Source organism: Fonsecaea pedrosoi (assembly GCF_000835455.1).
Source record: "Fonsecaea pedrosoi CBS 271.37 unplaced genomic scaffold supercont1.7, whole genome shotgun sequence".
NCBI lineage: Eukaryota > Fungi > Ascomycota > Eurotiomycetes > Chaetothyriales > Herpotrichiellaceae > Fonsecaea > Fonsecaea pedrosoi.
The window spans coordinates 3,379,653-3,402,777 of record NW_013550609.1 but is presented as its reverse complement, the minus strand read 5'-3'; the positions used below and the strand labels follow the sequence as shown (position 1 = coordinate 3,402,777).

Below are 23,125 nucleotides of genomic sequence, written 5' to 3'. Positions count from 1 at the left end.
ACATCTCTCAAACCTCCAAAACACGTCTTATCGAACGCTGCCTCGATTGCTTGGTCCGGATCAACTTGAGCTCTTCACCGAGCAGTTTCGCATCCCTCCACTGTTCTTCCATGTTGCTCATGCGAATGGCGGCGATTACAGCGAACACACCGGCACGCAGCTTCTGTACTGGCTTCAGCTTGACCTCATACTTGCGTTTGTCAAGAGACACGCCCATTTCTCCCAGAATGTGGAGATCAACCTGATTGCTGTCGAATCTGTCAGTATACCAGACAATAAAACCGGACTGGAAAAGAGAACGTACCACTCGACCCTCACAGCCTCGCCCTGTTCGAGGAAAGCTTTGCTCCATGCCAGGTCCTTTCGCAGGCGCTCTTCCCGTCTGCATTTGGCTTTCAACCACATAATCTCTTTGATCAGGCCCTTCATTTCCTTTGCTCGAACCTCATCTCTGCTTGACTTGCCAGATGTGAGACGCTCAAGGATACCTTCATACTTGGTCTGCAGCGCCTCGAGCTCGTTCTCCACTGCTTCAGCTTTTTGGTTCGCCACGCTGCGCTCTTCCCGAAGACGTCGGAGTTGATGCTTCATCTCCCTCGCTTCATTATCGCGACTCGACAGTCTCATGGACAAGTCATTGGTTCCTTCCTGTTCATCCCGCAGGCGTTTGAGTTGCGCCTTCAGATCATGGATCTGTCTATCACGTTTGCGAATGCTTGAAGAGAGATGTTGTGCCTCACCATCCTTCTCCCGAAGATCATTGAGCTCCTCCTGCAGTTCATTGACCAGGTCATTCTGCTCTGCAATTTTGGCACTCAATGTTTCCACCTCTGCAGTACGAGATTTGACCTGCGTCTGTAGCATGACCAGTTGATCTTCATCAGTAGAAGCTCGACGGGTGGCACGTTTCAACTCGCGATTCTCCGAGTTCAACACCTGAACTTCGGCTCGAATATCAACCAGCTCCTGTCGGAGCCTGGCAACTTCTTTCGAGTGTGATGGAGGGGGTGAGACTGATGGCGATTTGGCTTTGTATTGTGCAAGTTTGGCCTCATGTAGCTCGCGTTCGAGGTTGTTGACCTGCATCTTCAAGTCGCGGTTGTTTGCTTTCAGATCTGCTTCTCTTTTGGTCGCTGCCGTTTCGTTGTTTCTTGCTTCTATCAAGTCGTGTCTGAGACCAGACAGATCTCCAGCTTGAGAAGCCACCGTCTTCGAAGGGTTGTCGAGCATCTCCTCCAACTCTTTAATACGGGTCTCCAAACGAGCGACCTTGTTCTTTGCAGAAGTCAATTCTCGATCCCTGTTGTCTGCATTGAAAACCTTCTGGTTCCGGAGAGAGTCTATTTCCGCATTCAAACGAGCCTCTTCATTGCCTGCTCGCTCAAGCTCGGCATTGATCTCATCTTCCAACGTTTGGTTAGCTTCATGGAGATTGTCGCGCTCCGTTGTCAATCGGGCAATGTCTTTCTCGAGCTTGACTTTGAGACGCTTCAGCTCTCGCTTTTCTTGATCCATGCCGAATGTTTCGTCGTTCGACTTGGAAGCATTCTGAAGTTTGGACTCGAGAGCGTCACGTTCTTCCTCAGCCTTTTTGAGAGCCATGCGCGTGTCCTGTAGGTCGCTGTTACGTTTTGCAAGCTCCTTCTGCAAGGACTGCCTCTCTTCCTGCATCTGCTGAATCTGGGCATCCGCATGGCTGGAGAATTTCTGCTGTTGTTTTTCCGCGAAGTCATGCTCTTGCTCAATATCTGCCTGGAGTACCTCGATCTCCTCCTCCAATTCAGCCACCTTTTCTCTCAGCGCCGCTTGGTCCCTGATCGAGATACGCAGCTCTTCTTTGGCGTTGTTCAGCTCCAGTCTGTTTTCATCAGATGCGGTGCGTTTGTTGGCGAGATCTTGCTGGAGCTCTTCGATCTGTTTGAGAAGCACTTTTTCTTCTTGATGATGTCGCTGTTTCTCGCTTTCGAGCGCTGCTTGTAGCTTCATTTCACGGCCATTGATTGTTCCTTGCGCATCTTGGAATTTATCCACCGTGCGTTGAAGGCCATTGGCTTTCTCTTCTGCCTTCTGCGACGCGGCTTCAAGCGTCCGTTTCTGTGCCTCCCATTCTTCTAGATCTGCCGCATGGTCTCGCTCTTTCGAATGCACTTCACGGTGCAGCCCGTCGATTTGTTCGTTTAGAAGATCGACCTCTTGCTTATGCTGCGATCTCAAGATGTTTTCGTTCTGTGCCGAGTGTTGTCTTTCCTCGTCCAGAGCAAGTTCGAGGTCCCGGATTGATTTCTGTGCCTTGGAGAGGTCTTTCTGAAGTTCCGCGGATTCCTTGGTCAATGCATCATGTCGCGTTTGCAAAAGATCTTTCTCTTCAACTTTGACTTGTAAATCTTTCTCGACAGTCTCGAGTTGTTTGGCCATGCTGTTCAGTTTGCGTTCGAATATATCACGTTGTTGCTGAGATTGCTCAAGATCTTGCTGCAACTTTCGAAGTTCTGATCCTCCTTCGCGCTCCAACTCTCGAACTTTCTCGCGCAGTTGCCGCTCTGAGTCTGTCTTCTCTGCAAGTTCGACCTGCAAGGCATTGTGTCGTTCCTGCAAGTCTTCTAAATCGTCCTCGAGTTTGTTCGTTTTCTCTTCAAGCTGTCGACTCAGTCCTTTGGTTGTGAAGGACTTGTTGGCCATCTCATCGCGCAGCTCTTCTAGATCTTCTTCGGCTTTGCGTTTTTCCTCGAGAGCCTCTTCTTGGACTTCTTTTGCTTCTGATGCAGCTGCTTTTGCGCGTTCGAGGTCCTGCTTAAGGTCTTCAATTTCTTGTCGGGCAGACTCCAGCTCATCCTCAATTTCAGCGACATCATTTGATTCCTTGCTTGCCTTAGCCTTGAGAACATCAATCTGGTCATCTCTCTCATCAATCTTCCGATCCTTCTCTCGCAGTTCAGCTTGAAGGTCTTCAATCTCATCTTTGAGCTTCTCGACAGTTGATTTTCCTTGATCTTTCGCAGAATCTCTCTCAGTTTCTAATGCTTTGATCTGCTTGTCTTTTGCTTTGACCTCAGTTCGGAGGGTTTCGAGCTCGACGCGGACACTTTCGTCCACTTGTTTTCGTCTAATTCGTTCTTTGAATTCTTCGAGCTGTAATCGATAGACCTCCGCATCCTTCTCGGCCTGGGCAATATTCTTCTTGAACTTGTGTAATTCGCGCTGCATGGTGATCCTATTGACCTTCAAATCGGTATTCTCCTTCAACGCAGCTTGGTTGAATTCATTGCCTCGCTTCGACAGAGCCTCCTCCAAGAAATGTATCTTCATTTTCAAGCCAAAATTCTCCTTCTCAACCTTGTCAATGATGCTTTCTTGCTCGCGTAAGGTCATCATGTTCCCGTCATTCACAAGTCCGGCGGCATCTCGTCCTGGCAGTGGTACGAGAGGTGTACTTTGGGCACTGCTACTGATCTGTTGAGGCATGGGAGTGTTGTCCATTGCATTTCCAGCCGAACTTGAAGTGTGTTCGCTCGCAAACTGTGATATATCGCTGAGTCTTGGAGCCCCAGGTGTGTAGCCACCTTTGAGGTAGGAAGGGGTCGCTTGAACACCGGGCTTCTTGCTCGAAAGGCGACGTGCCATGTTCTTCTTCGTGGCGCTTTGCATGAGAGGTGTAAACTCGGATCGACCTTGGTTGCCATTCGGTAGCAGGCGCAATGGATCTCGTAGTCCAGCTCGAGGGGTTCGGAGGTTGAGGCCCTGAGATTTCGCATTTCTCATCTGGCTGATCAAGTCTCGGTTTTCTGGGGGTGCCGCAAAGGACTTCTCGGGCGAGATCTCTCCTAGACGATCCAGCCCATTGGTGATATATGAGGCGTCGGTCGCCTGCGGTGTGTTGATATAGTTCGCCATGACGGGCGGAGACAATTCAACACCTAATAAGACAGGCAGTCACCTCTAACTTCAATTGTGTAATATTAAGGCAAACAAGTAACCATACTCTGCTGCTGTCTTTGGAGCAGTGACGCTTTTTACAACGCCCAAAGCATCTCGCGGTTGTTGCTTGTTGTTGTTTAGTCAAAAGAGGAATGGTCGGTGCCGCGGGGCTTGGCACCTGCGGGATGATCTCATTGGCGGGATCAGCGGGCAGCAAAGCATGAGCCCCTACGCATTGCACCCTACAAGTAGTTTCCCCTCGCCATCTACGCAGTCCTTGTCCAACCTGCCTAATCATATTCTCCTGCAAAGCCATTTGAGTATGCCTGCCACAGAGGAAGAGATTGCTTGGTTTCGCTCCACATTTCATCCCATCCCGAGACCTGCCTTACCAGATGACTGCATCGAGTATTCCCTGTACATAATCTCGCCCTCACTAGACCCAAGCCATGACTCTGAATTGCGACTGCGGCTGCGGGAGGTACAGAAGTATGCAACGGACATCCATCGACAGCACCTGAAAGACTATATCTGGCAGCGCCAAGGGTTCTCCCTTGAGCTGAATAAAGAGGATGGTGAGGTCTGTACGAATGGGACAGAGAAGTCGAGAATCAACTGACACTGGAGTAGGATTAAGTTTCTTGCGTGGACAGACCGAATATGGCGACTCTGTGGAAGACGAATGGGTCATAGTCTGGCTCCTGAGGGAGCTGACCAAAAAATTCAACGATCTATGGGTCAAAGTCAAAGACAGCGATGGCGAGTTCCTCCTCATCGAAGCCTCTGGGACTTTACCCTCGTGGCTTGAGCCAGATGTCGCCGAGAACCGCGTCTGGATCCATGATGGGCAGTTGAAAATTATTAAGCCGGCCAGCGCTTCAAGAAGTTCGAAGCGGACAGAGGAGAAGTTGTCCCTTTCGCAAGCCAGGGAAATCATCTTGAATGAGCCTAGGAGGTTGATGCACTCGATAAGCATGGAAGAGGAAGCATTCTTTCGGCTGCGCAATTATCCCGCTCAAATTTCAGAAAACATGCATCATGCGTTAATAACGATCCCGCGGAAACTTGCATACTTACTTCATCAGAAGCCGGCCTACATTGCACCGGCCGTAGAGGCATTCTACCTCAGAGATCCAATCGCGCTCAGACCTTTGCAAAACAAAGACAACAAGGGCAAGCTGGTCTTCACCCCCGAAGATTTGGTCACCGTGAGCGTCAAGTTTCCTCGTGTGGCATTCGCGCAAGTCAAGTCTCAAGAGTTCCCGCCCCCTGCCGCCTTCGTCGATGCGATGCCATCAGGGACGGATCCAAAGGCGCATGTTCGCGCTGAAATCGGGATGAAAGTCACATGTGGATTTGAAATACTGATCTCGGATTCTCAATACCAAGATCGACCGGCTGTGCGCGAAATGAAAATGCTCCTGGATGATCTGAATTCAGGGGACGAGGCCCTACCATCAGACTGCGACATAGCAACTTGGAGTCAGCAAGAGGATGATGAAAAGTGGCTCGACATCAGCTTCGACGATCTTGAGGACGAGCTCGGTGGGCGGAAAGGGCAACCAGGGGGAACAGGCAAGAAGACTGGCTTTGGTGACAAGGCGGCGCAAGAGAATCTACAAAGAGTTGTTAAACAATTTGAGGAATTTTTGAATGACGACAAAGCCGGCCCAGACGGCGCGGGGTTGTTTGGTGATGACAGCGATGATGACGAGCCCGACGATGATGATGAATCCGAGGACGACGAAGGCGAGGATAAAGAGGCCAGTTTTGGCGAAGACGAATTTAGCAAAATGATGCAGGAGATGATGGGCATGCCGCCAGAGGTCATGAGGGAGATCATGTCGGGAGAACTTGGCCCAGGGGCTCATGATCCGGCCCATCGATCCGCGCTGAGGCCGCCTGCAACAGAGACAGGCTCCGCTCAAGCTTGGGACGGGATCAATGATGACGAGGCAGAAAGTGGCGCGGACTTGCATGCGTTCATGAAAGAGATGGAGGCAGAGCTTCGAGGGCACGGCGCCCTAGACCTCGGGTCCTCCTCATCTGCCACCAAGCAGAGAGCGATCACAAAGCCTACACTCAAAGCCGGGAAGCAGAAGGATGACGAAGATGAAGTCTACGAGTTGTCCTCTGACGACGACATCGACAACGAAATCGACGTCAACCTGGCGAGGAACCTGTTGGAGAGTCTCAAGGCGCAGGCTGGCAACGCGGGACCTGGTGGCAATCTCATGGGACTAATGGGTTTGCGAATGCCGAAGGATGAGCCAGATAATAGCGATGACGATGATAATCAGGCTGGACCCAGCGGAACACAGGGCATAACGGGTGGTATCCCGCGGATTGAGGAGCTGAAGTAGACCACAAGAATGGCCACAAGACTTGAACCTGCAATAAGTCCCAGGCGATTCATCTCAATACCCATCCCTCCCTTCCACAACCCCGTAAGCACCACCGCCCCGTCCAAACATCTCCCTTACGTCGCGCACAATGTCTTCGGAACGTTCCCACGCCGCGAAGTGTCCCCCCTTGTCATGCTCCTTCTCATACACGACCTCGCCGACGGTCCTCGTCCACGAACTCGGCAACACATTGATATCTCGTGGGAAATGGCTGATCCCGATCTTGACCCCGTTGGCCTGGTAAGCCCTGAGTTCGTCCAGGGTGAAGCGATGACCCCAGGGGCCCGAACGGCCCATTTCGTAGTATATCCGGCACGAGGCGGCGGGGCCGGCGGTGCTGAAGTAGTATATGCTCAGCCAGGTGGAGATTTCTTCGTCGGCTGTGAAAATGAGCATGAGGGCGTTAGTCATTTCCGTCGTTGTCAAAAGGGATTCGGGGGTAAAATGAAAAGAGGAAGGGGTGCGATTGAGGGTAAGACAATCATCGTGGAAACGGGCAAGGCTTACTCCAAGGGTACGCGTCTGCCCAGTCGTGCAGTTTCTCGTAGATCCACGCCAGCAAAGCCACAGGACTGTCGGCCAGTGCGTAGCCTATCGTCTGCGGCTTCGTGGATTGGAGCAGGTTGTACCCGAACCCTTCTTTGCCGAACCATTCAGTGCGGGATACACCTTGTTGCTCTCTGTTGGAAAGATGTCGAAAGAGGGAGGTCACGAAGAGGAGTGGATGCGTGAAGAGCGTAGGTCGAGTGCCCACGTCCATGTTGAAGTGTGTGGCTCTGCAATGGCGCGGGTAGAGAGCTGAAAGAGCCCGAGTGATGTAGTAACCCCAATCACCTGCCTGGCAGTCAATTCCATGTCTGTTACTTTTCACAAATCCAGGGTTAAGCTTATGTAGATTCCATATGGTTGAACGTACCGCCTTGAGTGACATATTGATCGTATCCAAGCCTCTCCATCAGCTTATGCAACGTCTCTGCATGCTGCTCGACTGAAAATCCGCGTCTTCTCGTGCCTTCTGAAAATCCAAAGTTGGGCAGCGAGGGTGCGACGACATGGAACGATACTTGACCTTGGGTCGGGGTAGAGAGACCATCAATGATTTTGGTGACCTCTAGGAAATTCCCAGGCCATCCATGCACGAAGAGCAGTGGGATTGCTCCCTTGGCTGAACTTCTCTTGTGCAGGAAATGGATATTCAGAGGCTCGTAACCTTCGCACGCGATTGTGGTGACAAAATGAGGTAGTTCAGTGAGCTTCTTCTCAGCTCTTCGCCAGCTGAACTCATGGCGCCAGTATTTTGTGAGACGATGGACGTCGGACAAAGGGACACCCATGTCCCATCCTGCAGAGTCCAGCTCATCTGGATGTGTGGCACTGTCGAGCTTGGAATTAAGCTCTTGAATGCGGGAATCAGAGACGGTGATTTTGTAAGGCTGAATGGAAGACGCCATATTCAGCAGACAGTTTTGTGGATGTTGACAATCAACTGAATTCTAGTAGTGTGAGGCTTGTTTGCTTTGGATTGACTTTGATATTATGATGTCCCAGCTGGCTTTTTTATAGAGGAATTATTAGGCCATCCCTGATCTCTGTGATCATTACGATGGCCTTGAAATCACCACTTCCTACCTTCTGATATCCTTTACTCCGTACAAGGGACTTACTCGGTTCCGCAATACGCACCCACTAGTCAGAGACCCCAGAAAGGCTACCTGCTGTGGTCCTGCCGCCGCTATGGATAGATGATGTAGAAGGTGTGATGTTTGCAAGCATTCGCGATAGAGATCGGGGTGGGATGGATTTCACAATCACGCTTTGTCAGCTAGAGGTAGCATTGAACCGTGTATAAGGATCGTCCCTCTGTAGCCCTGGAATACAACGAGGCGATAAAGCGACGAGTCAGAGGGAAGAAGGCAATCTTGTGCGGGGACTTGCAAAGTACATGGGGTGCCAGTCTCAGTTGGGGTGCTTGCTATTTGCGCCAGACAGGTGCTGTGATTCAACAACAAAGCCCTCAAGGGAGGATCAAGTGGTTGGACGAATAGCTGTCCTAGATCAATGCATCATCTATGATATCGGTGTGAAGGGATGTACGTGAAACTGCGGGACAGTTTCTCGGCAGACTTTCCCCGAGTTTGTCGGAGGTCTGCTAAAATGAGTGACGCCTGACTGCGGCGTCACTTGCACCCACTCGCAATTGCCCAACCCTCAACACGATGAGATGTACAACCACTTTTCTGCATCGCGCAATCTTGCGTCTGTGCTACTTGAATCTAGGCGAGTGCAATTCCCTTGCCGGACTGTCCGCTCAGAGTTCCGACAGTGTTAAGCCTGGTTAAGTGGCTCTGAATATACCCCACATGGATCGTCACCCCTCCAAGGCTGGTCAATGAACTTGCACAAATGTCGGCTCTCAGGGTGAGCATGGGCTCACTGCACCCCCCTCGGAGTGTCCAGCAAATCACCAAAGCTGCTCAAGACTACGAATATGACGCCCAAATCCCTCTACGGTACTGGCTGCGGTCTGCTCAAGCGATGCTGAAAGAGGTCGGTGGTTTCTTATGACATCTCTGGGAAATGAACACTGACTTTTGCACAGGCAGAGGTATATATCCGCGAAGGTGATGAAGAGACGACATATCTTCTCCTTTTCCGACATGCCCACCTTATTTTGTCGCAGTTGCCGGCTCACCCGCAAGCCAGGGACAAAGCAAATAAACTATTACTAAAACAGGCGGAGAAAGAGGTCAATGACAACTTCAAGGTCCTGGATTTGCTGAAACCCCGAATCAACGAGCGGTATGAGCGATACGTCAAGCTCATAAAGGAGAGGGAGGCCAGGCGGAGCGCGCAAGCCCACAACCAGTACACCACTGACCCTCCAAGTCCCCAACCAGGGCAGGCACCTAGGACACAACAACTCCAAGCACACGAAAACAAAGAGCTAGCAGTCAGACTCTTGCAGAAGGAGATCTCTAGGAGAGCTGCAAGTCGACAGGCAACGCAAACGTCTAGGAACGATGCGGAAGATCTGTCCCGAAGTCTGCAGGAAATTCGAGCCCGTGTCGAAGGGAGGTCAGGTCCCATTTTGCAGGGTACGGAGAGCCGGCTACCTGCGTCTGTCGGCAGCAACGTCACTTATCAGTATCCGAGCATCCCTACACACCACAATCAACCAGTGCTGAGTTCTCCCTTACCTCGTGTATTACCTCCTAGCATACAAAGAGATATTCCAGTCTCACCTCCAGCGTTACCACCGAAACCTGGCAGCAATGTGGTGGCAGTGCCGCCTCGTCCGGGAAAAGTAACGGATCAGCAGCCTGCAGCCAGATCACAAACACCCGAACCAGTGCATATTTTTGCTCCTGCAGCCTACCTCGAAAATGGAACGCCATTGCGGACTGTGTTCCTTCCGCCAACTCTGCGGACAACATTTCTGCGACTGGCTCACAAAAACACGTTGGCCAATTTGGAGACGTGTGGTTTCCTAGGTGGGACGCTGATCGCCAACGCCTTTTTCATTAGCCGGCTCATTATTCCTTCGCAAACGGCAACATCGGATACATGTGAGATGACCAATGAATCACAGCTCTTTGACTATGTGGACTCGGAGGACCTTATGATACTTGGCTGGATACACACTCATCCAACCCAGACGTGTTTTATGAGCAGTCGAGACTTGCATACACATGCGGGATATCAGATGATGCTAGCAGAGAGTGTGGCAATTGTGTGTGCTCCGAGCAAAGGAGACACAACCCACGGTGGAGACTGGGGAGTATATCGTCTAACCGACCCTCCTGGCAAGAAGACCATTCTCAGCTGCCAACAGCCAGGGATCTTCCACCCGCACGATGTTGATAATATCTACACTGACGCGCTCCGACCAGGACACGTCGTGGAGGCAAGAGGGATGGAATTCGAGGTGGTGGATCTTCGAGATAAGTGACCCTACCATCTGCGGATGGAGGCCAACCTGGCTCGCGAACTTGTGCCTAAACAGGTGGCCGTACATAAATGGGTCTATTATTTGAGCAAGCCAGGTATGGAACATGGGATTATCACAATCGACAACTGCACGAGCGAGGTGGCAAGGTGCTGGTGCCAAATTGACCATATCTTCTTGGCCGGATATTGGCATCGATGCACGCCATCTGGAGCGCTGAATGATTGTCACGGAGATGAAGAAATGGATTTTTGTGCAGTTCTGGGCTGGAGGACGTATTATCCGGAAGCCCATGTTATATGTTCCAGAAATACCAACTCGATTGCAAGCCATGGCGCAGAGGCTTCACGGGTACCACCGGATTCATATCCTAGCCAAGGCTGATTCTGCCTTGCACATGTCCATTTTCACTTTCTTCCACCTCCTGCAAACCATCGTTGTGCATTTTGGACATGGGTATGTGAACTCAGTTATCAAGCGAAATCAAGCCGCGGACAAGCCACCAAACGCCACCGCTCTGATGCTGCTTGGAAGAGACGCGCACCAGTACCTCAACAAATATTGTCATTGGCTGCCAATCGGATAAAGCTGATGACCGAGATACGACGCGCTCTCCTGGCAAAGAAGTTTGAAGCAGTCGAGGCGTCTCGTCGTGGTCCTAGTCCAAAGCCCCTCCTGAAAGCCTCCACGCCATTAAATGCGCCATACCCGAACGCCACTCAGCGACAGAGTGAACTGGGGCTTCCGGAAGTCCTAACTGCGGATTTGAGCAAATAAGAGTCAGCTTTGATATGTAAGGCCATCCACACCAATGCAGGAACATGTGCGTCGCCTGGTGCCTCGGCAGTATCCATGGAAGTTCGTTTAAAAGAAGAGTAGGGGATACTCATCTTTCGATATCAAGCACTATCATGGTAGACACATTGTAGCAGATAATTCATCTCGGCCGACCAAAATAGAATTTGAAGCGTTCAAGACTCCAATCCACTTTGTCGAGATTCGAGATGAAGATACCAAGCTGCCAGAGAAGTCAAGATAACGTGGGCGAGGGTGTCTTTGACAAGTGGCTTGCAGGGGATTGGACCTGGAAGTTGATGGTACCTGGCTAAGCTGAGCCGGGGGAGCCACTCTCACCTAAAGGGGCTAGTAATGGAGTTTTTCGGGGGCTTCACCATGCCTAATGCGTCGATAGGCGTTTGACAACCAATTTCCGAGGGGAGCCATTTTCTGCTGCCGCTGTTTCTTCTTTCCGCAGGGCCTTTCTTCACCTTCCACAGTTGCTTGCCCCCCATTTTCTCTCCTGCCAATACCCTTACGTGCTACCGAAGGCCCTTTTGTCATTTAGCTCGATATTGCCTAGAGGCCCAATTGAAACATCCAAGGCCGCTCCCTAGTGTCACGCAACGTCTCCTCTTTCACCTGGTCGCGTACTCGTAAGGCACCACAATTGCCTGTCGCCGGTCAGTGCTCCATCGACCTCGATTCCTTTCCCCTTCCAAGTCTTGTGACTCTTCCTCTCTCCAACCTGCACCAACCGCAGAACCAGACCACCACATTCCTTTCTCATCCAACACAACAACCTCATCACTTCGCCATCGAGGCAGCGTGCAACAGCACATTCTACACCGTCTAGACGCCTCGTCGCGTCTCAACTGTGTCCCCTTCTCACGCTCGTTCACCTTCAATTACTACTTTGATCGACTTCTCAGGGGCCCTCCGGTGTATCAAGTCTGAAACACAACTTGCATTCCCAGCCAAGCTCCCCTTTACCTTCCAGCGATTCGAACAAGACAGACCTCCTGAGAGAGCTGTAAACACCTCCGTCCTGCTCGACGCTTTGATGTATATTCGCAGACCTGGGTGCTGAAGGTCAACAAAAGAGCACGGGAGAGAAAAAATAGCAGTGCGGGTCACTGCTGTGAAGGAGAACAAAGAAATTCGTGTTGGCTGTGCCTTTCCAAGTGACTGGCCTTCACCTGGATTTGATCTGGTTACACGACAGGGCAACCACCTGACCGGTCTTTGAACGACTTCGACCTCACCGCTGACCATCTCGAATCTCTTCATCCTATACACGTCCCTATCGAGTTGAGCCGCGTCATTTTTCAGAACTGCCTCACTCCAAGAACATCGAACACCATGGCGAAATCACTCCTACAAGCCGTCGCTCTGACTTCGGTCCTCGTTCTGTTTACGTCCCCAGTATCAGCTCAGACGTCCACCTCCGCACCCAAAGCTATCACAACCCTAGGTTGCTACAGTCATCCAGACCCTTTGACTTCACAGGGAGATTACACATTTCAAACATCAGGATATTGCCAAGGAGTATGTGTGCAATTGGACAAACCTGTGATGGCCATAACTGGAGGATCGACCTGTTATTGTGGTGACGAACTCCCAGGTTTGGACTTGGAAGTTGACCCGGACAAATGCGACTCGCCCTGCAATGGCTATTCTCAGCAGACTTGCGGTGGCATTGGGTACTGGCAGATTTACCTTACTGGGTTGACTGCAGATGTCGAGACAGCTCCGAACAGTACCAGCAGTTCAAGCAGCTCAACCCCTACCCAGTCTGGTGGCTCGGGAACCTCCCAACCCGCAGTCGTCACCAAACCGGGCGAGACTATCGTCGTGACAGCTTCAGCAACTGCTAGTCCTGATAAATCATCCTCTGGCGGCACCAACAACAAAGTTGCCATCGCTGTTGGGGTTGTTGTCGGCGTTGTTGGCCTCTCTGCCATCATAGGAGGCGTGCTCTTGTTCTTGAGACGCAGGAGGAACCGAGAAATTGAAGAAGAGCACCGTCGTAATGCGGCCGTGAATTCATTCGTCAGTTCAGGCAAATCAGACAAGTCGTCCACAGACCAGCGCCTTGATCCCTCAATCTACTCACATCGCCGACAAAGCATTGGCAGCATCGCTGATGAGCGAGACTTCTCGAGGAGGATATTACAGGTATGTCTGTTCGACTCTGATAACAGCTAGATAAAACAGCTAATGCTTCCTAGGTGCGGAATCCGGATCGAGAATCAAAGTCATCTGCTATGGCGTAGTAGAAAATGGCCGACGCTGTTCTCTTGCTGTGATACGAGGCAATGCGGATTGTACACAACAGCACGGAGATGAGAAGACTCGTTTGAAGACCAGCATACATCGTCACTCTGCTACGGGTCCTTTCGCCTTACGTTGAAATGGCCGGAAACCCCAAGACCATCAATACTCGAATTACACGCCTACTGATGACTGAATACCACGATCCTAACACATCCGCCTTGACCACACCCGCTCCTGCATTTCAGCAATACCATTGAAATGATAACGATCCTTACCCGACAGCACCATCCAATTTCTTACTCTCGTTTGCTGTTTATTTTAGATTCTAGACCCAGTTTCCAGTGGTCAATGGCATAGCTTTGGCGTCGGTGGTTTGTTTGAGTGCACTGAGGGAATGTTTCCTGCTTCTCGGGAGGGCTGAGGGGAGGTCGGAGATGGACGAGATTTGGGAGTCGGAAGGTGACTGCTCAAGACTAGCAGACTTGTGCTTGCATTACTATTGATGATGCCTGACAAGTGGCTGTGGCATGGTCGCGCGAGATGGAAAGGGTGCCAAGAGGTAACCCACCTACTAATATTTGCATGAGCAAGGCCGGAATACCTCAGAGTGTTTCGTCCCCAAAATCTTATCGCGAGTGTAATGTCTGATGGGAGGCAAGCATCGGAGGAAAGTGTGGACGAGAGAGACAACCTTGCCAAAGGGATATCGCGTGGGAATGAGCAGGGAAGGATGGAGGAACCTGGGTCTGACCAACAAACGCTTGGGGAAATTTTGATCACACCGTGTTGTCACGAAGTCATGGCATGGCTCGAGGGGTCGAGCTGTGTGTAAGTGTAGATAGAGATTTTCCTGCCTTGTTTTTGTACCACTATCACCACCACCACCGCCATTACCACTACTACCAACCAATTCATTTGCCCACTTGTCGAGTACATGAAAATCAGTCCGTGCATCTGTACCGAGTACATGTAGTGATTGGAATATGTGTTAGGGCCCGAGCCAACGCCAGGTACTGTACTATATCGTACCGCTGGGCACTGCTGAGTATGTAGTTCAACGTCGATACAACCGTGTGACAATCAATCTACTCTACCGAGCACTCGTGCTCTTTCCATTCTGTGCTCTCTATCCTCTACTCCTGCCCTTCTACTCGAGCTCTGCTCTCAGTTAAGAGGATCATTCTCGCATTCCCATTCCCATCCCCACGCGTCTACGCCTACGCCTATCTCGTCTCGTTCCAGTTTTTCCTGTCTTGGCCCATCTCCTCCCACCCGATGTCTGTTTGGTAATTCTCCTGTTTCTTCTTTCTTCTGTATAATTATCTTAGGCGATCTGCTTTCTCTCCTCTTCCCTCTCTTTTGGTCCCAACAAGAGCCAAATAGCCTGCATGTCTGATTACGCGCCCGCCGTAGCTAGCAATTGTCCGATCGAGGGGTTGCGTGGTTTCGCAGAAAGGGATGGATGGCTTCTGGTAAGTGAGGGGGAGAAATGCGGTCGTGCTGATAGATGCAAAAGCTCTGCGCTGTTGTAAGGTCGTATATCGTAGGTCGTCATGTTGGGGCTGTTTTGTTCTGTTCGTTTCGAAAGGTAAATAGGTAGGTCGTGGTTGCTCGTAAGGCCGTTCAAAACTGTCTTGTCTTTGGTCAATCTGCCAGTCTCCTTTCGTCTTCTCATGTCCATCGAAAAAAAACTATACCCACACCATAACTCCTCGCTTCTCTCCACTCCCTCATGTTTGTCATCTCAAGTACTGCCCGCTGTGCCGCCCACGCCCACCGCCTTGAGGATATCGCTCACGCTCCAGCCAGGTCCACCCGGGACAACCTCTCGCCAGGTCTCGTCCGGCACAATGTCTTCAGCTGGCAGCAATGACCAATTTGGACTGGGTTTATCGGGGGAAAGCCACTTGAAGTCGTCGATCTGGTTCCATTGGTTTGGCACGGCCGAAGGATCTTCTTGAGAAGCGGAGATCAGGTCACTCTGTTCCCAACTCAGTTAGCACTAGGTCTAGCAACGGGGGATAGGGGAAGGGAGCCAAGTGTCGGCAGAGGACTCGACGTACGTGGAACTTTGGCAAGACAGCGAATCTTATGCCCTTGCAATCCTCGATGATCGGCCGGCTCGTGCAGTGCAGGTAGACATCCACGTTCTCACAGTCATGCATACGGAATTGGCGGCACTTGAGTACAAGCACGCTGTTCTTTACGCCTGTAATGTGCGCAGGGCCGGCCACTGAACCACAGAGGATCAGAGATGAGGAGACAGTGGTGATAGTTATGCTCGCAAAGGGTGCTGTGGCGGTTGTCGGTATAGATAGATCAACCACGCAACCACTGAGCTTTGATAGCGAACAAGGTGTTTGCGTGTTTGGGGCCGAAGAGGGCAGGATAATGTGTGTGTTGGATTGATTCGAGATTGAGGTCGATGTTGCTGTTGTGGACAGAGACGGGCGGTCACTCCCTCGGGCAGGGTCGGCTGGGGGTGACTGTGCTTTCGTTTCAGTGTTGATTGTGATGGCGTCTTTGTCTTGTGCGGCAGCTCCATCATGTTCCCCAGGCATCGACTCCTGTTCGTCTTGTGCTCTCTCATTGGCAGGGGTGTTGACATAGCTAGGGGTATTGACAAACGAGGGATTCGAGGAAGGCGATAGATAGCCTGGTACATTGCGACGTTTCTCTGCCGCAAGCTCTGCAGCATCGCTGAGTGACAAGGCGGAGGGAGATTTGGACTTGAAAGAGAACTTGGGTTTGGGAGCGTGGGATTTGCGTGTTTCATCCAGCTTCTCTTGCAGTGCCTTGATAGCCTCGCCATATGTTCTCTGGTCGTAAGGAGGAATGTATCCTGAGGCGTCCTTGACCTCGCCAGAGAGTCGCGTGATGCCGGCAAGGCAATGGTCCATAGCATCGGAGCGCTCGCCGCCTATGAGCGCAGTCTCGGAGAGACGATCCATTTCATCCTGGAGAGCTGTCGCATGGTTCCTTTCGTCAGCCACGGTCTCTTTGGCAGCGTAGAGGACGCAATGTACCGGTTATTTCATGCTGGAAAAAGTTGAAGAAACGCTGTTGATGGGAGAGCTCGCCGAGAGGCTCGGCAACCTGGCGTGCTTGGTTTTGAGGCTCCATGGTGGTGGTTGAGGCTGATACCAGGGGAATTGGCGGAGGAAATCAACAATGCGGTATGATTGACTTGGGGATCTGGAGATCTGCTAAATATGCTTTAATATAAGCCTGGCTTGTGGGCGAAGACAAGGGCTCTGGGGTTGAGATAGTGCGGTGCTGAGCAAGGAGCCATGACGAAACTCTTCGAATGTCCCTGTCACTGACCTGTGTCGTCTCGAGGGGTGAATGGAAGCTTTTAGCGGTGCGGGGGTGGCGTGATTGGGGGCCGAGAGGCACCTGGGCGGAGGCAGGGGTCCCTAGAGGTTGCCGAACCTAAGTCGCTGCCCATCGAAGTCCCCCTACTCGTAGTTAAAATGAACCCCCAAAGACCTGCAGCCAGACCACCAATGACCTTCCAAGGGTCTCCATTTCCCCATCTTGCTCAATCTGCGGCTGTTGCCATCATCGTGTCTCTCACTGCGATCCTACCTTTTCTTCTATCGCGTTCCTTGTTTCCGACCACTAAGGTCCCTGCTCCCACTCGCTTCCTTTTGCGCATGGTCCTACGCTCCTTCGCACGTTGCGCATCAACAGTTGCCAAGAAGACTTTGAGCCGTGGCTCTGGTCGTAATGAAATAACCAGCCAGCAACTATGTGGTAAGGCTGGTGACACCTGTGGTCCGTGCATCCTTGCTCACATTCTGCAGACGACATACTCGATCGACTGCGTACCAGCCTTCCTGCTCCAAACACTTGCGACATTATCGATATCAACCCCGGACAAGGCATATGGTCCAAGAGCTTGCACCGTATCATTCAACCTAGACGCCATGTCCTTGTCGAGTCCAATCTGGAAAAATACGCGGAGCATCTCCAACCCTTGTTGACGAGCCAGAGCTCAGCATATCGGCATTCGACCGTTCTTGAGGACGTGTTTGACCCAACAAAACAACTATTGACTCAAAATGAGGTCGAAAAAGCTGCTTCTGTCGGGAAGCAAACCGAATACAACAGATGTTTGTTGATGACGGTCAATCTCTCGGGGGCAAAGGTCAGCATTGGCGGGTATATGGGATCACTGAGCCGAAAATTCTTTGATGAGCTCTATCTGTCGGTGCTTGCCAGTCCTCATAATGGCTTCTTTCGCTATGGTCTGATCCGGGTTTTGGCATGGATTCCTGATCACGAGAAAGATTCTTATATTCCCCGGACCGTGCACGCGCGCCACAAGCAGACCATCATGCTTGAGGCAACCACCGAGATTGCCGAGGTAGCTGGTGCGTCAGCAGCAACAAAGTCAACCAGGTACAGGAAATGGCCTGATCTTGAGTTGGAAGAAATAGCGGTAATCAACGCCAGAGCCAAAGATTCGGGGTATAAGATGCCAAAGTCGAGGCTTGACGCGCCTCCACCGCGAGAGTTGCTCAGTATTGAGCCTACTCCTCGAAATTTGCGGAAAGCAGACTTCACCTCGGACGCAGAGTGGGTGCCTAGACTACTCGAATTAGACAGCCACATAAAGAAGAAGTATCCGCATTGGTATCGAAAATATGCTTTGGGACAGTCGATTCGCAAACTGGGCCTGAAGACACCCCTTCAGAAAGAATGGGGGGAGCTTCTCCGGCGGGCAAATACTACACACAAGACCCATATGAAAGCTGTTGAATTGGTTAACCAAGAAAGAAAATTGGTATCGGATTGGAAACTTGAGATATCCAATGCACAGGGCAAACACATCGATCCCGACACCGAGCGATCGCTTCAGAAGCGTGCTGAAACCATCAAGGAGAAGCTAAAGGCATTGAATCGGACTAACAGAATCTTTGCGGAAAAGGCTATTGACGACTGTAGAGCTTGGGATATGTCACCACCTATTCTAGCCTGGAATCGTCGGGAAGCTCATCCTTTGACCGTTTACAATGGCGAATTCGATGCTCCGAACCGTCAAATGGCTCTGCTGGATGTGATTCCTCGAGGAGATTTAATACTCAAAGTCAACACTTATGATAAAATGGTATGCTTCCGCCACATTGTCACCACTCTCTCTCTATACCTCTCCAGGAGTGTCGCTGAAGCGTTGAGGGCTCTGGTACATGAAGGGCTAGACGAGTTTGTCAAGACCATCCCAGGGATTCATGATCCTACCAAGGGAGGGTGGTATGATCTGACCACCTTGAGAGTAAGAGTCTTGCCAACAGACATGTTCGTGGAGATCGGGTTGGCTTATGAGAAGTGGCCGTTTCGCATGAGCACAGAGGCTATCCTCATGACAACAGCAGATCCAACAGCCGGATATAGTGGTCAAGATGATGATATGAAATGATCCACCAGGTGGTGGCTGTATTAAGATACTGTATAGTATATGCGAGTATGCCTCGCCTTGGGCAACAGCAGGTGGACTATTAATGACAGCTGCCTTTGTCCATTCCTTTTCTGCTGACTCCCCTTCGCCCTGCAACCACGCTCCTTGTGTAAGATGTCGCCGCAGCAGAGCGAGGTGTTTATCCGAACAGCTGGGCAAGAACATCGTTTGTAGTCATGACTGTGGCAAACTCGCCCTCCAGACTGGCGAGATGGACCTTTTGCACCGTCTCGGCATCAAACCCACCCTTGTTGAAGCAGGCGGTCGCATCGCTGAGGATGACGATCGTGCCATTTTCACCTCTTCCATCTTCCCGTCGCTCGCCCTGCCCGGGCCTCTTCTTGACCACACCCAAGTCCTTTGCCCACCGCACGCTCGTCGTCACGCAGTGGTCCGTCGCTATCCCAGCCACGACGAGCTGCTCGATACGCCCCCGTTCGAGGATCTCTTTCAGCTCGGCGTTGCCGAACGCCGTGTTTGTCGATTTGGAGAGGACGTGTTCACGGGGGAGAGTGGCAGATTCGCTCGACTCTATCGCCGTCACTGGCTCCGCGCACGGCATGAACTTTATCCCGTCAATCTGCGTCGTGCCCGAGACGTGCAGCGGTGACAAAGGATTCGTCGATTTGTGGTATACATGCACGATTTTCACTGCGTATGGCTCCCTTTTGGAGTCGTTATCGGCTCCCTCCTCGGCGCTCGGGGCTCCGTTCGAGGCCGAATGCACAGGTAAGGGTGAAGTAGAATGATCTTCCACTCGTCCGTGCGACCTGCTTACCCGTGCTCGTACTTGTACGCTGGAATGATATCCTCTGGCCGCGGCGAGCAGGGCCGATACATTCTTCTCAAAATCGGGCGTCGACCGCTCACTGCCAAAGTAGCCGTTGTGGGTGTTCAGGCCGCGCTGGATGTCGATCAAGAGCAACGCGGTGCGGGTTTCTGACGCGGGCGAGAGGTGGCGACGGAGTGGTGGTGACGTCGATTTGGTGGACGACATTGTCTTTTTTGTCTTGGTTCTTTACAATGAGATTGCGCTGTCCTTGATGTGTGGGTGCGTGGTCTGGTGGCGCTCTTAGTTGTAGGCGATATCGGTTTGGACAGGCACCAGGTCAAAACTGCGTCTCTATAAAACGTCACTCGCTGTGCCCTTTTTTTTTTCAGGGCCAGGTGAAGAGCGAGAACAAACTGATGCCGGCGATAAAAGGTTCGCACAAAGACCTGAGGAAAAGAAAACAAGGGGAAAAAAAAACCCGATAGTGAGAACCACCTACATATCTATATCTATATCTACATACCTAGGTACATATGTCAGGCATATAGTATGCTTCTGCGAGAGGAGCCAAGCACTCCCTTTCAAAACGGGCGTCTGCCTGCTAGAAGATCGTGCGATGCGTCCAATGAGACTGCAAGGGAATCGAGCACCGAATACGCCGGTAACAAGGCGCGAAAAGGCTGATGAGGCCGCCTGCGTATCTGTAAAACTCTGGAAATGGTTGGATGAGAACTGGGTGGGGAAGAGAGGAGAGGAAGAGACACGCAGCCGGTGACCTTCTCTGGCCTACAAATGGGAATTAGACTGAAGGTGAAAGATGTTTAGAGGATGCTTAGATAGAGTAAGTATTGTAGATCGTGCAGAATGCTTGGTAGATACCTGCATATGATGGCACAAACGCAGCATTGCGTGTGGTGCTGGGGCCGAAGAAGCCAGTTCGGCAATACTGTAGTAAACTGGATGCAGATGTTTGTCTTCGAACACACTGGAAACAAAGAATCCTAGCCGCCTCTCTCTCGTTACCATCTCGTAGGGACCACGAGAGCTCGCGCCGACATACACAGAAATCAATTGGGATAGGATGGAAAACCCCGATACCGAACATGGCAAAAGCCTCACGGCGCCTCCATTTCGGGAGATGCGGCCGCAGGCACCCACAACTGTTCATCCGTCTTGATGACACGAGCTTGGAACAAGTTGAAGCTCTTCGTCGTGGCCAAGTGGCTGTCAGCAACGGCCTGGATCTTGTGCAACTGGTGTTGGGAGCTGGCCCTTTGAGGATGCAACCATATACTCTGTCCGGGCAGAAGGCACTTCCTAGCAGTAAAGAGCAAGTAAGAAGCGTCATCACCACCCTTGGTTCCAAGTCGACAACGAATCAGAATATTCAAGACGGAATGCTCTGAATAGGTTCGCATCAAGATTTGGTCGACCAGGAGCAGCAAAACCTGCCGAGTAGAACACCACCTTCGGAACGTTGGTGCCTCTAAAGGACAAGAGACGTATGTGGAATCTCCTCTCAAAGGGACGTCGCGGCAGTCCCAAGTACTCCCAGATGACGAATGGAAGATGGGTAGACTCAGCAGGCTTTCGGCCTTTAGCCGCGGCGTTCTCCAGACACGGCTGCGAGGCAGTAATGCTTTATTGCGGTCTCTCTGTGTCTCTGAAACATCACGAAGCCCAAGGCTAAATATCTCAAACACAGTGTGCCGCACTGGTCAATGTGGACGAGCCCGGGTTTTTATGTGCTGCAGATTGGTTCTCGATTGGACATCTCAGACAAACCGCTAATTTTCCGCCGGTAGAAAATGAAGTTGCACCTCCAAAGTTTTGTGAGTGGCTGACGTGAGGCTTCGAGGAAAGACCACTGACAGGCTGGCTTTGACAATCGCATTGGGTAACCATGAGTATGGGCTGGGTGTGCATCAAGTATATAAACTGAGCCCGACGCAGGACTCACCTCTGATGTAGCTAGCAAGCGGGCAAGCAATTCACTCTTTCTCATACCAGCACTCGTTCCCATATTTGAAACCCCTCGAGAGCTCGCTGCCGCCATGTGGTTCTTCAAGAAGCTTCTCCCAGCACTGCTCCTCGTCCCAGCTTTGGGTCTCGCGTCACCCTTCCCAAACCCGGTGGCAGCGCCCCAGTCTTCGGAAGACACGGACCAGATCACCTGCTTTGAGTATGGGAGCGGACTGGTCACCGCCCAACAAGCCACCGACCTTGTCAACGAGTTTAACCGCATTGTCTGCCAATCCAACCCGAACGCACCCATCTCGCTCAACCCCTTGGAGGGAGTATCAGTCGATGACCCATCGGGAACAATCATCTTCCAGAATACCTTGAATACGGTCGCCACACCACCCAGTTGTGGGGAGGTGGTCAGTGACTTCCAGAAGCTGTTGGATCAGTGTTTCACTGGGAGGGGTAGCTATGGTGGTGTCTTAATCGAGACTGCTGGCGGTGGAAGGACCTCGTACCTTATCAAGTCGCCATGAACCAGAGCAGATGAAGCATTGGAGGGTGAGGAAGCAGAGGTGTACGGTGATAAGGCAGACAATGGGCAGCCGGCGCCATAGATGCGAGACGTCAGATCTACGAATTCACCCTTCATCTGTCTGTTCCAGCTCTCCGAGGGTGCGGAGGCAAAAGTTGTTGAGTTTCAACTTCGGACGTCTTTGAAAAGGTCTTTGAATTGGTGGTCACTAAGAATTGCGGTCGTAAATCTGGTGTTCCACCTGATGGCATGTATATCACAGCCAATATATCATGCTTGGCATAACCAATGATTGAGTTGATAACAGCAACATGGTCTCAGCGTGTATTTTGAAATAACGGGTGCCTTCTTTCGCTTAGCAGAGGCTTGATGTGGCCCGTTGTTCGACCAGATACGAAAAGGTTCTTGCGGTACAAGCGATCTGACAGTAGTGATGATGATGACTGAGTAAGTGAGTTGGAGGTCAAGGTGGAAGAGAAGGGGTGATGCCGCTCTAAGACAACAGCACAAACTCGCCAAGGCTGTACCTATTCTAAGAACGCGTATCACGCTGCTATTAGCCCATGATTCAGTCTCCATTGAATCGACGCGCCCTTTTGAGGTACTCGATGTTCATCACATCATACCCTCTTGAATATGTGCACCATGGCTTGCTCAGATGCTAACACAGTGGTGTCCTCTTGCTTCATTGATGGACCCAGTGTCAAGCGTGCAAGAGTGTGGTAAGATCTAACCTTGGACAAGCCAGTCTCCCAGTTCATGGCCTCTCACACTTACAACGGATACACCTACTTCGTTCAGTTTATCGTCCTGTCACGCAACAGCCTCTCGTACCTGTCCAGACTCGAACCTCATTTCCCCCTCGTGAACAATCCCAGAATCTAAGGGGTCGAGGCAAGCCATGACTGCAAATGGGTGATTGATTAGGCTGGAATGGGCTGGGCCAAGCCGGCCTGGACGCAGCCACAGAACAACAAGTGTCTACTCTCAGCCTCATCAACAGAAACTAGGCACCCCTAATTGCCCCTTGAGCAATGCCTGGCTCTGTCAAAAACCTCGCCATGGATAACCATTT

General features: G+C 51.4%; 9 protein-coding genes across 9 annotated transcripts; 5 read left to right on the top strand and 4 right to left on the bottom strand.

Annotated features, from left to right (window-relative positions):
• Positions 1-7: 7 nt before the first annotated feature.
• On the bottom strand, positions 8-3,891 carry Z517_11282 (uncharacterized protein; the record flags this gene model as incomplete). The annotated part of the gene is made up of 2 exons (XM_013424890.1): positions 8-248; positions 305-3,891. 2 exons carry the CDS (start codon positions 3,889-3,891, stop codon positions 8-10), a joined length of 3,828 nt encoding a protein of 1,275 aa, XP_013280344.1.
• A 346-nt stretch (positions 3,892-4,237) lies between these two features.
• Positions 4,238-6,278, top strand: Z517_11281 (uncharacterized protein; the record flags this gene model as incomplete). The annotated part of the gene is made up of 2 exons (XM_013424889.1): positions 4,238-4,490; positions 4,546-6,278. 2 exons carry the CDS (start codon positions 4,238-4,240, stop codon positions 6,276-6,278), a joined length of 1,986 nt encoding a protein of 661 aa, XP_013280343.1.
• A 54-nt stretch (positions 6,279-6,332) lies between these two features.
• Positions 6,333-7,771, bottom strand: Z517_11280 (uncharacterized protein; the record flags this gene model as incomplete). Its single annotated transcript, XM_013424888.1, has 3 exons — positions 6,333-6,700; positions 6,828-7,154; positions 7,237-7,771. 3 exons carry the CDS (start codon positions 7,769-7,771, stop codon positions 6,333-6,335), a joined length of 1,230 nt encoding a protein of 409 aa, XP_013280342.1.
• A 952-nt stretch (positions 7,772-8,723) lies between these two features.
• On the top strand, positions 8,724-10,269 carry Z517_11279 (uncharacterized protein; the record flags this gene model as incomplete). The annotated part of the gene is made up of 2 exons (XM_013424887.1): positions 8,724-8,867; positions 8,920-10,269. The coding sequence occupies 2 exons, from the start codon at positions 8,724-8,726 to the stop codon at positions 10,267-10,269; spliced, it is 1,494 nt and encodes a 497-aa protein (XP_013280341.1).
• Positions 10,270-12,405: 2,136 nt separating this feature from the next.
• Z517_11278 (uncharacterized protein) lies at positions 12,406-13,319 on the top strand (the record flags this gene model as incomplete). The annotated part of the gene is made up of 2 exons (XM_013424886.1): positions 12,406-13,221; positions 13,275-13,319. 2 exons carry the CDS (start codon positions 12,406-12,408, stop codon positions 13,317-13,319), a joined length of 861 nt encoding a protein of 286 aa, XP_013280340.1.
• Positions 13,320-15,064: 1,745 nt separating this feature from the next.
• Positions 15,065-16,443, bottom strand: Z517_11277 (uncharacterized protein; the record flags this gene model as incomplete). The annotated part of the gene is made up of 3 exons (XM_013424885.1): positions 15,065-15,301; positions 15,384-16,285; positions 16,347-16,443. The coding sequence occupies 3 exons, from the start codon at positions 16,441-16,443 to the stop codon at positions 15,065-15,067; spliced, it is 1,236 nt and encodes a 411-aa protein (XP_013280339.1).
• A 533-nt stretch (positions 16,444-16,976) lies between these two features.
• Z517_11276 (uncharacterized protein) lies at positions 16,977-18,742 on the top strand (the record flags this gene model as incomplete). Its single annotated transcript, XM_013424884.1, has 2 exons — positions 16,977-17,076; positions 17,127-18,742. 2 exons carry the CDS (start codon positions 16,977-16,979, stop codon positions 18,740-18,742), a joined length of 1,716 nt encoding a protein of 571 aa, XP_013280338.1.
• A 178-nt stretch (positions 18,743-18,920) lies between these two features.
• Positions 18,921-19,778, bottom strand: Z517_11275 (uncharacterized protein; the record flags this gene model as incomplete). The annotated part of the gene is made up of 1 exon (XM_013424883.1): positions 18,921-19,778. The coding sequence occupies one exon, from the start codon at positions 19,776-19,778 to the stop codon at positions 18,921-18,923; it is 858 nt and encodes a 285-aa protein (XP_013280337.1).
• Positions 19,779-21,456: 1,678 nt separating this feature from the next.
• Z517_11274 (uncharacterized protein) lies at positions 21,457-22,051 on the top strand (the record flags this gene model as incomplete). Its single annotated transcript, XM_013424882.1, has 2 exons — positions 21,457-21,482; positions 21,529-22,051. The coding sequence occupies 2 exons, from the start codon at positions 21,457-21,459 to the stop codon at positions 22,049-22,051; spliced, it is 549 nt and encodes a 182-aa protein (XP_013280336.1).
• Between the last annotated feature and the right edge of the window lie 1,074 nt (positions 22,052-23,125).